General features: G+C 43.5%; 1 protein-coding gene across 12 annotated transcripts in view; it reads left to right on the plus strand.

Annotated features, from left to right (window-relative positions):
* Positions 1–16,484, plus strand: part of LOC128753923 (slit homolog 2 protein-like) — an 82,502-nt gene that overhangs the window by 7,944 nt on the left and 58,074 nt on the right. For all 12 annotated transcript variants that reach the window (XM_053856124.1, XM_053856125.1, XM_053856127.1 and 9 more), the window contains exon 4: positions 4,704–4,775. In XM_053856124.1, coding sequence (XP_053712099.1) covers positions 4,704–4,775 — 72 coding nt within the window. The remainder of the gene's footprint in view (positions 1–4,703; positions 4,776–16,484) is intronic.

The raw sequence follows: 16,484 nt of genomic DNA on the forward strand, positions 1-16,484 counted from the left end.
GTTATTATGGATTTAAAGCTATAGTCCAAAGATAAATACCTCTCAATGTAAAAAGATAGCGTGTTTCCAAAAGGTGAAACATGGTCCTCCGGCCGCACTCTGACCATGAAAATATTATTTAACTTCTTTCCTCTCTCATCAGAGGACACATATTCCTGGGAAAAGCTCATTCCTACTTGAAAAGCAAGAGTCTGGGCTGCGTGCTGTAACTGTTGGTTGATGATGGCATTTCAGAGAAAGTTCCCATGGATGTTTCAGACAGACATATTTCCAAATGTTCCCAAGCATCAAGAAATAGCTATGGTAACAAAATAGTATTTACGTGTCTGTTTGTCTGTCACAGTTTTTTTTTACACTGAAATATGTCCCCTGGCAGCAGTGACATTGGCCGAGTAATAATTGGTTTCCCGGTTGGTTTCTTATTTCCATGCTGCCTGATGTAAACTCGGTGGACACATCATTGTGGTTCTGAGGTGTTGGGATTGATTTTCTTTTTTGAAGAATGTCTCAGTGTGTGGTTGTGTGCGCATAGTCAAAATAACTGGCCCGCAGTGTGCGCAGGCAGAAATGTGTGGTTGCGCCTGTGTGTGTAGTTTGTGGCACTCGAGCATCTGTTTATGACCGAGGGATTATCACCATGCTGCAGGGTGGCATTAGCTAGCTCCAGTCACTCTCACACCTCCGACCATGGCGACTCAGTCTGCCTTCATTTTCAGCCAGACTAATGAGACGCAAGGGCCAAACTGCTTGAGGGATTCTGAAGCACAGGTGTGTTCCTTGTTTGACCCAAATATAACCCATCCATCTTCAAGATGGCAGTAACATGGCCATAGTGTCAGGTTCACTTTGAGCAGTGCTTTGAAAACCAGAAATGTACAGTTGAAGAATGATACTGGCCCAAGCTCACTGGACAATTTTGATTTGGATGGATGTAGCTTTCCTGACTTCCTCAGTCTCATGAGTGTTAGTAAGTTATATGACAACAAACTGACTTCATCTTGCTTCTGTTTATATTATTTACACAAACCAAACTGAGCTGGTTGCTCTGGCTGAGACTTGAAGTAGAGTTGCTGCTTCTCCACATTGAAATAGGCCCATCAGGAAGAAGAAGGCCTGGTGTGTCATGTTGAGTTTGGATGCCTACATGACAACCAATTGGCTCTCAAGAGAGCTACAATTACTTTACTGAGGGCTTGACAGCTGGTTGTTTGCGGTATACACTGAACAGGTTCCATCAATGAATCCAGGTTGACAGACCAGAGCATAGCATCCGACCAGCACTTCATTAAAAGCAACATTATATATTCAAAAGGGGGACCCCGCCCTTGTGCTGAACCCAGGTTCCTGGGGAACAAGTCCAACAACAGCACTGAAAAGTCTGACTCAGAGTTCAGACTCATTCATACTGACCACAAGCTTACTCACCAAGTGTTTTAAATTGGAAAATGGCAGGTCTTGGGCAGTTTAAAATGATTGAATATCCTTTAAACTTAACTACATTAGTATTCTGGCGTTGGTATCTCCAAAATTGACAGTGTTGCTAGTGACTGCTGACAGCTTTTGGACAGCAGTTGAACAAAGTGCTGCGATATCTGCACTCCACCCCTCTGGGATATGATCCACGTCTAGTGGCGGAGAACAGTTAGGTCAAGCAAATAAACAAAGACAAACAATTTGTTAATATTTGTATTTGTTATTTCACAGCTGCTGCAACGTTTCCCACAGTCTGTCAGTACTTTCACTAGCCATAAGAGCGTTTTTGTGAGCGTTCTGTTGAAGTTTTCTCAGGAATAAAAATTACAACACCACAAATCCTGACTCACTGATCATACTCAATCATGTTGACCACACTTCCTCACAATCTGACTCATCAGATGAAATAAAAACTGGCATTTTGGGGGACGTTTAAAATCACCCCAAATGCATATAAATCAAGATTCTGGCTCGGGTGTTCCCAAATGCACCTGGCAGTCTGGAAATTGTTGCTGCAGCGTGGCACTCTGTGTTTGAAGTACTGACTGAAGCGTTTGTAGAAAGCATTTGTGGTTTTTGGTCCATCCTCACCCCATTAAGCATACCTGCTCTGAGTTATGTGTGCAGAGTTCATCTGGTGCTGCTGGTTTCTTTTATGACTCAGCGTCGCGTCTGCTGTGGTCTGGTGGTAGACTAGAGAGTAAAAGATATCTCTTCCATGTTGAGGAACCAGTCTCACCCTGTTAATGAATCATCTCCCAGCGGCTCCCTCTGTGTTCATTCATGTACACTGTGAGCAGAGAAGATACACCACGGTGCCCTTTCTTCTGCAGCTGTGAGATGTACACCGACGCCAAATGCAATTACAATGTGTGTCTTTTCATCCGTTACCTTATTACCACACAAAAAATAGAGCTATATTTTAAACACGTTTTTTTGTGCTTATAAATTTGTAATAGATTTTTTTATCATTTATATTTTACAAAATGTTACATTTGACTGATTGAATATTTTTCAGTCTTAGAGAAAAGTGGGCCTGAGTTTCCACTCGACAGAAACCTTCTGCTGTTCTTGTGGGTGAATATGGTGGCGATCCCAGGCCAACTGAAAGATATACTTACCTGCTTGTTTGGACTCTCAAGTGACGTCTCAATATTTGTCCTGATATTTGCTCACATTACATAATTTAGTGCTCAACCAATTGAAAAAGTGTGATATACATTGTGTTCTTCGGATTTGCAGGCAGAGAACATAGTGTTAAATAATAATGGTTGGGACCAGGTTGGGATCAGGTTTATCTTGCTTGTGACCAGCTAGAAATGTGGATGTTGGTCAAAGACTTTGAAAATCCTGTCCAATGTCACGGCTGGTTCATCCGCCCCACCAACCAGGTGGCCTTCTAATGAGACAGAACTCAATGTGCATCTCTCTGTTCAGAGAACACTGTCAACTCTGGGCAGAATAACTTTTCAAAAAATGAAGTGCAGTTTCCCTTGTTTATGATTTTTGAAGATAACTTGTTCAGATTGCAGCGGTTGTGCAATAGAGTTCACTTCTCAAGGCCAAAAGACATTATCTGATGCAGGGTTTGAACCAAACATGATAAAATGGTTGGTCTCAAACGGCAGGCTTTACCTCCTCACATCACTCTGGACAGCTATTTTAGGAGGGTGAGCTCATCCCCTCTCCCTGACCTCCTTTTTCCTCCACACCTTTGCCACTCATCGTTGCATAGTCCCAGGGGAGGTCTAGCCCTCTGAATGTGGGAGGAGGGGGTGATGGCTGGGCAGGACCTGTTGGGGCGGTGGACCTCTCTGTGGAACCACGTGGAGCTCTTAGCCACCAGCACAGCCCTTAACCGGAGAGAAGTGAATAATTCAGATACATCTTTTCCGCTGGATATTAAATATTTAAGGTGACTCTGATGTAACTGACAGTGTGTGTGTGCTTGCACACAGGCACGTCAGATATTTGTGTACGGGCCAGTCACCGAGGAGCTGCAAGAGTGAAGTACTGAGTGGTGGAATTATTGTCTCTGAGATTTCATTCATACAAAGACAGGTACCCGGTTTGTTGACAGAGTGAACTTGGGACCTTTTTGCTCAGGGTTTGAATGTTCTGCCCTTGCTGGTGTGGGTTTCCTCCCATAACCTGCAGAGTTTAAAATCATCAGCAGGTTTGTGAGTGACAGCCTGTTTAATTCTGTCATGGATTTTACCTTTATAGTGTTGGAATACCAGGAAGAAAATAGGGGGAAAGTGGGATAAAATGAATGAATGAGAGGATGATGACTCAGTATGCAGTTTGGTTAGGTAGGGGAGCATAGATCAAGATGCTGTTGACATCTTAAATCCAAATTGAAATGAAGAGATTTTATGTTGGATGTGATGACCTTTGACCCCTAAACTGCATGCAGTTGGAAGCTGACCAATATATTGTATCCTTCACGGAGGAGTTTTCTTGTATTTATACATTTTCTTTCTCCCCTGCACCAGCAGCCTGTGCAGCATCTGTCACTGTTGCTATCGATGTGTGTGTGAGTCAGTGTGTGTGTCAGGGTTAAACTGTTTCAGCAGCCTTCTCTCATTGTGTCACTCTCCTCTGACTCACATTAAGTCACATCTACACATCTCGCCGCACCAACCTCTTCACTCCACTCAACCAGGGTTAAATGATCGCGCCCAGATTATTAAACTCGGCCGAGCTCTCTCAACACTTGTGTGTGAGCCTCTTCCTCAGTGTGAGTTTGTGTGTGTGGATTAGGGTTATGTGTGTGATGACGGGTTGTTGTGAGTTCTTCCCCTGTGAGGGCCTTGTTTACTCAGTGGGGTCCTTTTCACACATTCGGTAGCTGGGCCAGACTGCCTGTTTGTTTTTCCCACATCGTCTCCCCTTCTCCGCCTTTGTGGTAAAAAAAAAGTTGTCCCCTCCCCATCATTTGAACCCCCTTTTTTGCCCTTCTCCCCTGCCTTCCTTTCGTTCTTCTCAAGTTCACTGTTTGTCTGGCAGCTATGATGTACCCCTTAAATCAGGAGTGGTCACCAGTGTTCCTGTTCATGATCGCATGTGTAAAATAAAAAGTTTCCACCACAATCTCCCAACATGCCTCCTGTAATGATATACCGAACTGCGTTGCGTTAAACACACCATGTCAAGTTGGAAACGAAACTCTAAAGCTGGTTATGGACAGTCTGTCAGGAATCCTGTTGTAATTTATGCTGTTTTTCCAGGCGTCTGAATCGGAATAATCTGGCCGTGTTCCCCGAACTCCTATTCCTGGGGACAACTAAACTTTACAGACTGTAAGTACCATTTCATATCCGCCTAACCTTTCCAATCGCCAGGATTGTTTTGTGACAATGAAACATGTGACGGGGCGAGGTGTGTTGCAAATCGGGTGTAAGCTTAAAAAAGCCTGGTGTTTCTCTTGATGTTGATATTTTACTGAGATGGAAAGAAGCGAGGGATCAGATTTAACATGGTTCTCGTCGTAGAAGCCTGTTCAGTAGCTAATGGAGATTAGCACCCCAACAGCTGCTGCCTACTGGGACCGTGGGTGTGTGCGTGTCGCCTCATGTAGATGTGTGTCTCAGACGGAGACCTAAAAGGCCAACAAGAAAGACAGAATTCCTCGTATGAGGTTACGCTGAAATATAGATTTAGTCACAGGAAATAAAGCGGCATTCAAACCATCGTCCCGCTGTTTGTTTTCATCAAGCACCTTCCACCAGCAGCTCCGTCTCCTGCTCTGTAAACTGAGCCTTGGATTTTAGTACCATGGTGATGGGCTGCAATGGCTTCTGAAACTGTGGGAACTAACTTCCCGTCACAGTCTTTTGTGGTCGTGGGGAATAATTATGGTCGCATATACTTCTGTGTTCGGCTGGATATATTTATCTAAAACAATATTGAGCCGCTCCGGTGATTCACCGAGTGTGTGAGAGTTGTTTATGTATTGTGGCTGCTACAGTGGTCGATGGGGTTTGACCTGTCATGTCTAAGGGTGTGTGTGCATGCATCCATGATACCAAACGTGTGTGCGCGCAAGTGTGTGTGTGTGTGTGTGTGTGCAGTTCTCAAGGCCAAGAGTTGGTATTTTGTTCAGCTACGGTCCAAGGTAAAAATACTCTGCTATACTACTTGGTGTTCAGCTGTTGTAGACAAGCAGCCCTCCAGTTTGAATGTTTTCGAAAAACACGTTCATGTGAACAATAATCTTCTCCATTTCAATTACTTTTATAGAAAGAACTGGTGAAAACACACAATTCTGTTTATCTCCGTGACCACAAAGTGACAAATGCCTGTCAGATGTATGGAATTTTATTCTGGAGAAACAACAATCTGCCATTTTTTGCGGGTTGGCTGGTCAGTGGTACATGTTGGCCTCTTACTTATTACAAACATACCCTATTTATATACAGATAAAACACAACATGATCCCTCCTAATATTCAGGTCAGAAGGTTAGAGTGAAATGGCACAACGTTTGCGACATCACTTCTATAAATGAACTCATGCTCAACCTGCTATTATGAAAATTGTGTTTTCACTCTTCTCCGAGCTTGGAAAAGTGGTGTGTACAGTATATTTATTGGTCTGACCGTCGAGGCTTCGTGGTTTAAGGCTGGAAGAGAAACGTGAAACTGAGCAGAGAGCAGGTGCATGCTTGTTTTTTCATTCCAATTTGTTCAGAGGTGGTGTAATCTGTCTTAGTCCGGGAGACACTACAAAACAAGGCTTATCAAAGGCACGTCAAAGAAGATCTTACAAACTCACGCAGGGAAGTGCGATGCGTCTGTTAATGCTGTCATATCAGCCGATGCATTTTCATCCATCTGAATTATTTATGTTTCATCTATGGTACTTGGCACCTCATGTACGAGTTAGTTGTTCAGCTTGAATCAGTTTCATGCTGAACCATTTTGTGTCTCTCGTATGAAGAAATTCATTTGTCCCACATCATTTTCATACTACAGTGATGTGACACAGAAACAGCAGCCAGTGTGTAATTTTCATTAAAAGTCTCCTTTTCATCCTTCTCCATAAACTCCTGACAAACACCTGCGTCCACACCCCTCGACAACACATCTCCCGAGTCACACACACACGACTGCTCCCCCCGACACCCGCGGGCCCAATCTCTATTAGGTTACGCAGACACACACATCTGGAGGCACCATGTGGTGGGCATTACCCCAAAAACCATTTCTCCAAGCGTTTAGATGCGACACACAAAAATGGACCCCCCCACCCTCCACCTTCCCTGCTCCGATTGTTGTTTCCAGTTTCCCACTTGAGGAAGACTGTGGACCACAGCTGGCACTGTTTGCTCCCAGAGAGAGATGAGAGACAGGCAGAAAAGAGGAGCGGATCAAACAGACCCACTTCATTAGAAGGACTGTGTTAAACTAGATGGCCTTGTAAAAGTTTACAGCGCCGGCCAACATCCCGGAGACACTAGCGCCAAAGATTAGAGCACTTTAAACCCCGAGATCAGAACATCAGTTTCAATGTGATGAGGCGAAAACAGCATCTGTAAATGTCAGATCTTTGAGCTTCATCCAAAATTGGATTATCATCTGGGTGATTACATAGTGGTGAACCCTTAACGAATGACAGTCTGAAAAAAAGTCACTGAAAGATGAATACAAGAGCAGCAGATTTTTGTCATTTTTATTTCTTTTTATCACCCCCACACACTTAAACATTTCGATTTTTGAACAGCCATTCCACCTCCTCTGAGCGTAAAAACTTTTTTTAAAATTTCCAGTGTTTCCATTAATGTTTGTTTTAACCATCTGTGAAAATTTTGAATACAAATAGGTGGATGGAAACTCCATTACTGATAGCTATGTAATCCTCTGAAAATATTTGTATGGATTTGAAGTTTTACATAATTTTTTTGCATTTCACACACGCATCACACACACGAAAATGCTTTGAAGTCACCGACTATCGCTGTCTGCCAGGGAGAATCCAAATACCAAATAGAGACCAAATACTTGGGAAAGATGCCACACTTATTGTAACACATCAAGGGTCATTCCTCAAAACTTTAAACGCAAGTCCATTTTAAAGTCACAAAGATATTTTTTTGTATTTCATTTAATTGGATATTTGTATGACGACAAAGCCATGCAGCAGAGTTCCAGATATTGAGCATCAACTTGATGCTCTGTGATATGATAACAATGATATTAGTCCAGACATAGATGGTTTTGATGCATAGAGTGGTGAGAAAAGTTTACACTCTAGCATGTATTTCTCAATCCTTGTTTTTCCACTATCATTTCTAGAAAGCTCTTGTGTTTCCTCTTAGTATGTGTGATTTGCAGTCGATAGAATTTCCCCTTTGTTACCCACTGTCATGGTGGCATTACTTGGTCCCGGCATTGAAGAATGTTCTGAGTTGATATGCATGAATATGATGTATGTAGCAAATCATCCCTTCATAATATACTTAGCACAGCCTCCTGTCTCAAAGCTGCCGTCACCTGTGGTGTCAGGGTGGAAATGATTGTGTTGAGATGCAAATCCGATGTAAATGAACTTTTCCTGGGCTTCTTCAGCGTCTTTTGGGAGTAAAATCGAACCATCACGTGCAGGCAAATAAGGAAAACTACGGTGACACCAGAATTCATTTGCTTATGAGGACTGATTTTGGGTGTGTACTGTTTATGTGTGTAATGGTTCCTAATCCTTGGCTAAACGCTGCCCTGGTGAGGCTTTACCCAGCGGAATTGTTGCTTAGCAGCCCAGTGCCTTTGTCTGCTGTGAAACACACACACCTCCTCGGTCGAGACGACAGGCTCGGCACAATGGTCACAAGAGTGCCGGCGACTTTTTCAGAAGAGGCGGTTTTCCCAGCGTGTCGACTGTTAAATCACATCCAGGCAGGAGGATGGGGAGAAGAAAGGAAGAGGAAGCCCGGGGTCAGAGAAAATTTCATTTTCTCTGAGTAAATAATGTTTTTTAATTAAGACTGAAAACAATTTGGGGTTTTAGTCGCCACAGCAACGCTGACCTTTCGGTCCCTGAGGGGTTAGAGGTGAAGAATGTGCCAGTCATGAGATCTAAGCAGGACGTGACTTATGAAGCCCTGGACTTGCCATTAACAGAAATCATGTTAAATTCAACGCATGCAACAGCTGTTTAACCTCAGAATGAGGGTCAAGACAGTGGAACAGCTCTTCTCCATCTCCCAAATCTTGGGACAACATTTAGGAGTCTAATTAGTCTAGAAGTGGGTCTTGATGCTTAAGTTTGGAGGCTTTGAAGTTCAGTGATGACTTGTCTTTGATGTTTTGTTCTGACAAATAAATGAACGCTGTTTTATTTCATTTCAATTTTTGAGTGAAAAAATAACCATTTTTGCAACAGAAGTTTGCTGCGATGCTAAATGTAGCCAATACTTTTATAAAGTCGCAGTGAATTTAAATAATCAAAATGAAACAAATAATAGTATACATTGAATTCATTGAACTATAGTGTTCAAATCCTCTGCAGGACTTCATTCATTTCAAATGAATACATTGCGGTTAACCAGCTGTATAAATCACTCCCTAGTTCGGTCTCCAAGCTTCTCCTCATGAGCCGCCCCTCTAAGATACGCAACTCAGATCAAAACCTTTTTAACGCCCATTTATGCTCCCTTTACGTGCGGAAATGTATCCACAATTTTGAACGGTGTATCAGCTGGGGGCGCAGCTCAGAGTCAAAAGTTTCTGCAACAAACTCCAAAACAAACATGGCAACTGTGGAACAAGTATCGATAATGCACACTTGCACAAAAGTCAAAAACCGAGGCAGCGTTGTCGGAGGCAGTGGCCGGTGAGGACAAAGAATATCTTCCGTTGTTATGTCTTCTTCGTGTCTCATTAGATCTGCATTTCTGGTAGTAACAGCAACACTGCCCCTTGCGGTTTCCAGTGGTACTGCTCTATTTGGTTTGTATTCGTAAACCTTTGTGGAAATGTGTAGAAATGCAGACAAAATAAGCGCAGAACAGGGATAGAATGCTCCGTCTGGATCGTGATTCGTATGGAACATTGAGCATAAATGGGCCTTTTCCTAGTCACTTTCAGTAACAACCTCAGTATCTTCATCTTGGGCTTTCCTAACTCTCTCTTGCCTTTTGTCAGAGCTACAGGTCTCAGGACTGTCCTCTAAAGCCCTGACTTCTCTTGTGCTGCACATCCTTCAGAGATCACGCTGTAGTAAGAAACATATTATTGGGAGGACTTCTATCTCAGGCCTGTTTTCTTAAGTATCAAAAATGTGTTCGTAGGGAGCCCCACCCTTTTGGGATGTAAGAGTATTTGACTCCGGTCTAGCCTACATACAGCCTGCAAATATGAGACAATTACTGCGTGAGGAGGATGTGAAGTTAAGTCTGAGCAGCCTGAGGCGTTGGTGGATCGGCCATCTTATAGTTGTAAACATCCTCACTGACACAAGCAAGCTACCAGTCAGCAATATCTCCTCTCCCGGATCTGGTTTCACTAAATGCGCTTTAGAAAAAGTCAGACACAAAACAAGTCAGAAGTTATTGTGTTTTAGGAGTCTTGGCAACCTCCACTCCACGACTTGTATTTATTTGTGACGCATACTTCACAAATTAGATAAGTGGAAACTCGATCATGTTTGTTGCCAACCACTAATTGAGAATCAAAGCGATGAGACTTTCCAATTTGTTGACTGCAGAGTGTCGAAATTTCCTGGCTCGCCACAAGTGACCTATAAGCAGATTAAAGCAGTTGAAGAGTCGGACCTGGCGCTTCTGACTGCTGTCAACTAAGTGAGTGTGATTCCCGGAGACAGCAGAGGAAGAACACATGCAAAGTCACTTGTTAATCTCTGCAACTGCGAATCTGAAAATTCAAAATACATGGTTGATATAGTAGTTCAGGTTTTGCTAATTTTGCCAGTAGTCCAGCCTAACAATGTATAGCAACAAGTCAAACATATGCTGTACATTTTGTGATGGTAGTGTAGTCGAGACTATGTCAAGACCAGCGTGTACAGATATAAATGAGGGATAAATGTGCGTGTCTTTATGTCTTGGTCTTGTAAAAAATGTAGATGCCTGCAATTGATTTACTTCATTGATATAATTTAGAATTGTGTTACTGCATAAAACTAAGACCTTAACTCTTAGATCAGCATAGACTGTCAAACACTAGTTTCACCTCGACCTCATGAGGGCTGGATAAGTGTGGAAAGTTTTTGCAGGTCTACAAACTTCTTGCAACCAAGACATGAATGTAAAAGCCATTCCAAAAGTGGCCTGTGAAGTCCAGTGGTCATTATAACAGCTTGTGTGTTTTCCCATATTTCATTTGTTCACACAGAGTGAAGAGCAAACCAAACGTTACGCCAGTGTTGAGGTGTTGAATGTCACTGACTCACTCGCTTGCCTTGCTATCACATGACCTCCTATCTGAATTGCTCAAGGCCACTCATTCCAAAGAAGTGATGGGACTATTCACATCATGGCAACACAATGCTGCATTCATCACTCTCAACTGATTGTGGAGGAGTTGCCAAAGTCAAAATGGCATAACTGGGAGGGCACCAGCGCAAGAGATTATCTTCTACAGACAGAATGTAAAGATTTGAACAACCATGTGTGAGTCAGCGAGGCGAGATCAAACACGTCCTTGTTTTGATGAACCTGTCGATGAGCCAGACTTGAACTGCCTTGGAAGCTTGTTGATTCCAACTAGACGATGCTTATTAAAGAAAGCAGAGGGAGATTTCACTGCCATGGCAACATCATAACAATGGTCGGCAGTGTACTGCTATAGATTTGCGACGCTCTCATCTTGGTTGTAGCTAAACAGGGATGATGAGCTGCTTCATTATAATGGATTAGAAGATAGAACAGTCCGTACAGAGGTCACAAGATGTCATTCTGGGAAGAGGGAAATGGAAAAAAAATCCTCCTTTGGAAAGCCACTTCTGAGTCAGTTCCTTGATTGTTTTGCATATCAGTGTCTGAATGCATTTTAAAATGCTGCATCACAGATCATATACAGCAGAAACTGCCAGAGCCCTGCTGCAAGGTGAAGCAGAACCCACATAAGCTCTACATCTCAAGTAGGGAGGATTTGTCCTGTATTGTTGCAACCTCTGTCCAAAGAAAGAAAGACAAAATGCTTTATAAAATCTCCATTTCAGGTAATTTTATGGCATAACATTTTTGGTTCTCCTGAATCACAAAGAGTGTAGTGACTGTGATTTATCCCAAATCTGGAAGCACAGCTCAATTCATCACCTGTTGCCTGCAGTTTGTGAGTGTCAGGGTTCAGGGCTCACGGGTCAAAGGTCAGGGAGCATCAGTGACAGCCAACGAGTTATTCAGGATAATGGAGATGCCAGGAGTGAAGATGCGCGCTGCGCCTGACAGATGACAGCAGCAGGGAAAGTCACGCCTGGAAACAGACCGAAAAAAAAAAAGGGGACACAATGAATGAAGAGCATTCGGAGCTAGGATTAGACGCGTGTTTACGCTCGTAAATGATGTGGAAAAACGAGATAAGGAGGAATTTAGCGGCGTGTAGACAGATGTGTTCTCCACGTTGTGAGTGAGCTGTGGAAGGAGCAGAGATAAAGGACAGAGAAAGTAAAGATAAAGTGAGGATTTCACAGGCGAGAAGAGAGAAGCATGTCAGTGCTTACTGTAGATGGCAGATCGGCTGAAGCTTGGAGCCGACTTGTCTGTCAGACACAAGTGCCCAGGTGTGTGTGTGTGTAATATGAGTGTGGATTATTGGAAGGGGTTGCATACCAAGCCAGCACCAGGAAGAGCGTACCTGGAAGCTGCTTGTTACAATAGCAGCGTGTGTGTGAGCTCTTCAAAGGGCTTCTCTCCGTGGCTGGTATATGATTAGGGGTCATCGTGTGTGGTAGAACCGCCCCCGAAACAGTTCATCATCCCAAATCCTCCCTGTCGCTTGGTTTAATGTCTGGCCTGCGCTCCTCTTCTTTTTTTCTCTGCTTAACTTGATGATGTAAAGTCGGGCAGCCGGATGTGACTTCCTCTCCCTCTGCGGCACTTTTCCCTCCGCTCTGCCTGCAGGTGACTGTTTTGATGGATGAGCTGGCCTGGCTGCTGAATTATGGCCAGGATTATGGGATAATCACAATAATTCATCATACCCCGTTCCTCGCCTCACCCCAATCAAAACTACTCAGCGGTATTGACCCCGGCTTTATGAATAGGGGGTTTGGTATTTTGTTTAACGTGGCTGTGTCAGCAAGACTCACATGAGAGCGTGGTAGGATCTGAGACTGACTTAGCTGTATTTCTTTATATCAATGCTGTTTTGCTGTCACTCAGCATGCTCCACCAGGTGCAGCAACAGGGACCAACTTAGCGCCGTCCACCGAGAGACTGCACTAAAATAACATGTATCTAAGTTAAACTCAATCAAAAGCAAGCATTTCTGACCGTTCTGTTAAATACTACTACTACAACTAATAATAATAATATGAGGAAAATCAATCAATAGAAATGGATACACTTTTTTTTTTTCCCACCAGAGCATGTCATAAATTGCTCTTGTTCTGTTTAGTGGACTCGTAAAAAAACATTTTATTTAAAAGCACTGCTGCAGCACAAATAACACACTTTCACTTGCAAATCTGAAGAAAGACACCATCATTTTTATTGTCTTTCACCATTAAAATGGCACATCCCACTATTCGATTTGTGCAGTCAATTCATTTTAAAGGAAACTGCTTAAAAGCTTGAACCACCTGCTTTCATTTAAGCATTTGATGATCAACTTTAAAAACCCTGAAACCAACCAGTCAACTCCCGTCAGGAAAAGTGTGCCCACTGAGGAAACTCGGACTATTGTCCTGAGTCTCTCCAGTCAAATTAAAAGCAGAGAGAGTTCAGCTCATGTCAATCAGCCAGCAGCCCTAACATGGCTGTCTCGACGGCCTCACTCATTCCATCTTTTCTAATCCTCCATCTTGGCTCCTTGACAAGCAGCTTGTCCAGTAGCACAATACTGGCCCTGCGGGGCAGGCAACTACGTCTCCTCTCCGGCTCCATTAGTGCCACTCCACTGGCATAGCCGGCATTCTCCAACGGGACCGTCATCGCTGGCTACTCTCTTGTCGTTCTTCAGTGGCCACAAAAGAAAACCTCGCCTCCCTCGCTCTCTCTCTCCGCCTCCCCTGCCCTCTTGGGCTTTTTGGCACCTTCACTTTCTTCCCCTCCGTCTCACCAGCCCTCTATTATCGTACTCTCTCCAACACCTGTTTCTCTTGTTCATTTTCTTGCCGACTCTCACTGCTCACACCACAACTCATCTTGCTCAGCTCCCCACACTTTGGTTTGGAGAGGCTTATGCAAGACCCTCATCCATGGTAATGATGCAGAGGAAGCAGCCCTCTGACCACGGCTTCCTCTCTTGTTGTCAAGTTGCTCGCCACCTAAGAGTTCCCTGTGTTATATCTGCCCTTCATTCAGCATGACTCACAAAAGAATAAAAGGTGTCACGCAGAGAATATTTAGACAGTTTCTTCTTACCTTTGCTATTTGATGGTCAGGAACATGGGTTATGTGAGGGGTAATTCATATTTTAAAGGCCTGTTTGATCTGCTCTGGAAGCCTGTTAAACACTTGCTGCCCATTTTATTATCTCACGTTCGATATTAGCGCTAACTCGTTGGCTATTACTCCGTTTTTGTCATACCTGCACGTCTTATGACGCCCTTCGGTTATGATTTCTCAATGAGCCATTTGTTGTGTGAGGCAGTCTGCCACATCAGTCATGACTGCAGTGTTTAACCAAGCAGCATCGTAGCAGCCTCTCCAGTGTGTGGTGGAGTCCCAACTGGTCCGGACCGGCCTGCCTCCAGTAACGCTATGATTCTACAGGCATCATTTAATTTAGCCCTGCGCCACTTACAGGAGCTTTTCATTTTGATGCATCCTTTCAACGGCTGGAACACCTGCCAACTTAATTGTGTAAACAGAGCTCATGTTTGCACTGAGAGATGAAATAATAAAGGTCTGGGAGGAATAATGTGGGAGACTCAAGGAGAGAAAGTGGCGCATTGTAGCTCTGTGGCTGCAGGCGAGAAGTGACAGATCAGCAGCCTTGTAATCACAGGTTGGGACGCCACTCTCAGCACATGTACTGTATATAGGTGTGTGTCTGCCTGCTAGTGTCTAATGACAGGTTGCACTGCTGATGTGTCATTATCCAATTACAGTTTTCTCTCATCTCTACGGTAACACCACGCTCACTCGCCACCCACCCCCCCGCTGCTACTCCGGCACATGTAATTGCACTTAAAAGAGTGACCTTTGAGCAAGTGTCAGGCAGAACAAACGCACATACACATTCATGTGCACACCCCCCGCTCCCAAACACTCACAGACACACACCTGTATTGTGGGGACATTGTGAGGTTTCTCATGTCCCCAGCCTCTCACCCTAAAACTAACCATTGAAAACAAATCACTAACCTTAACCAGGAGTCCGAACCAAACTTAAACCCAATTGTAATGACCTAGTTATTGTGCAGTCTTCATCTTCAAATTGAAGCTTAACCTCTTGGGGTCCAGCCAAATGTCCCCACAAAGTCATACGGTTCTCGCTAGGACGGTGTTTTGTCAAGAATTGGTCCCCACAAGTAGGATAAACAAGCGCACACACACAAACACAAAGCATGCCAGTGAGATTGAGTAATGTGGGACAAAACAGATGCTTTCAAATGATCAGATAAACTATGCAAGGCAAGTTTGGGCAGATTATTTGTCTGCTATTGTGTAAAAAAAAAACAAAAGTCCAGATGTGTTGTTTGTCTTTCTTTGCAGTAAATCAACTCATTTCTTACTCCAAACTGACTAGCTTGAAGGGTCGTCGTAGCATCTGCCATGTTTGTTCGTGGCTTTAAAAATGTCTGTAAAAGTTACGAAACTTTACAGGCTCGGATTCAAAGTTCACAGACAGATCTTCCTTTGTGGAAATGCATTTGTGGACTTCAGAAGGCATGTGGAGGCAGATAGGAGGAGACATTTTGGAGGTGAGCGTCTTTGCTCTGAGCACGTCTTGTCGTGCTTTAGGGGGTAACACGCAGAGGTCAACAACGCCTGGATCTCTAGACCAAATTTTACAAGTGAAGGAGCTGGAATTTTAGCTATTTAGCAACCTAGGAACATTATATGTTAGCTTAACAAGTGCTGTTTCTGATTTTCCCTTGGACATATATTTTTCTATGGATTGTTTTCTCTTTCTATGGACGTATAAATGTAATACTAATTCTGAGGACATGAACTCAAAAGTGATGTTAACCCGGTGGGGATAAATTGAGAGCTGTCAGGCTTCTGTGGTAAACAGAGCTGTAGATAATGTACAACAGGTTTATGGGGAGGGAGGAGCCTGTCGCTTTGAAATTGTTATGGGCAATGACACCTGGTCAACTTTGCTTTAAAACTGGCTCACGCCACTGCGCACACTCAGACACACACCTTTACATCCAAGAGTTTATATAGAGTTGCAGTCTGCTGTATCACCCAAGGCAATGATGTCAGCCTGTTTTACAGCGCCCATAATTACATGTAACGCTACGGGTGGGTGGCTGAGTATTAGTGTGTGCATGTCTGTGGCTGTGTGTCTGCGTGGGTGTGTGTGTGTGTTAGATTGTCAATGACTCCTTAGTGACTGACGAGCAACACTCGCCTACAGGAAGATACACAGCTCATCTTAAATGAAAGATATCAAACACTCTTGAAAGCATGTCTTTACATCCTCATTTCCTGCCCAGTGTATTTTATTTTAGGCCAGACATGTCAAACTCAAGGCCTAGAGAAGTGGAAAAGACACAGCACACCATGAAATAATGAGCAAAATCTTAAACAAAACTGCATAACCTGCTCACCGAGTCCCATAGTTCACTGCAAGAATTGGCGTTTTAATAACAGCTAGAATTCTGAGAGTCATTAATTCAAATCTGGTTGAGATATACTAATCTGTTTTGAAGAACACA

The sequence above is a fragment of the Synchiropus splendidus genome, chromosome 2 (genome assembly GCF_027744825.2).
Source record: "Synchiropus splendidus isolate RoL2022-P1 chromosome 2, RoL_Sspl_1.0, whole genome shotgun sequence".
In the NCBI taxonomy this organism is placed as follows: Eukaryota; Metazoa; Chordata; class Actinopteri; order Syngnathiformes; family Callionymidae; genus Synchiropus; species Synchiropus splendidus.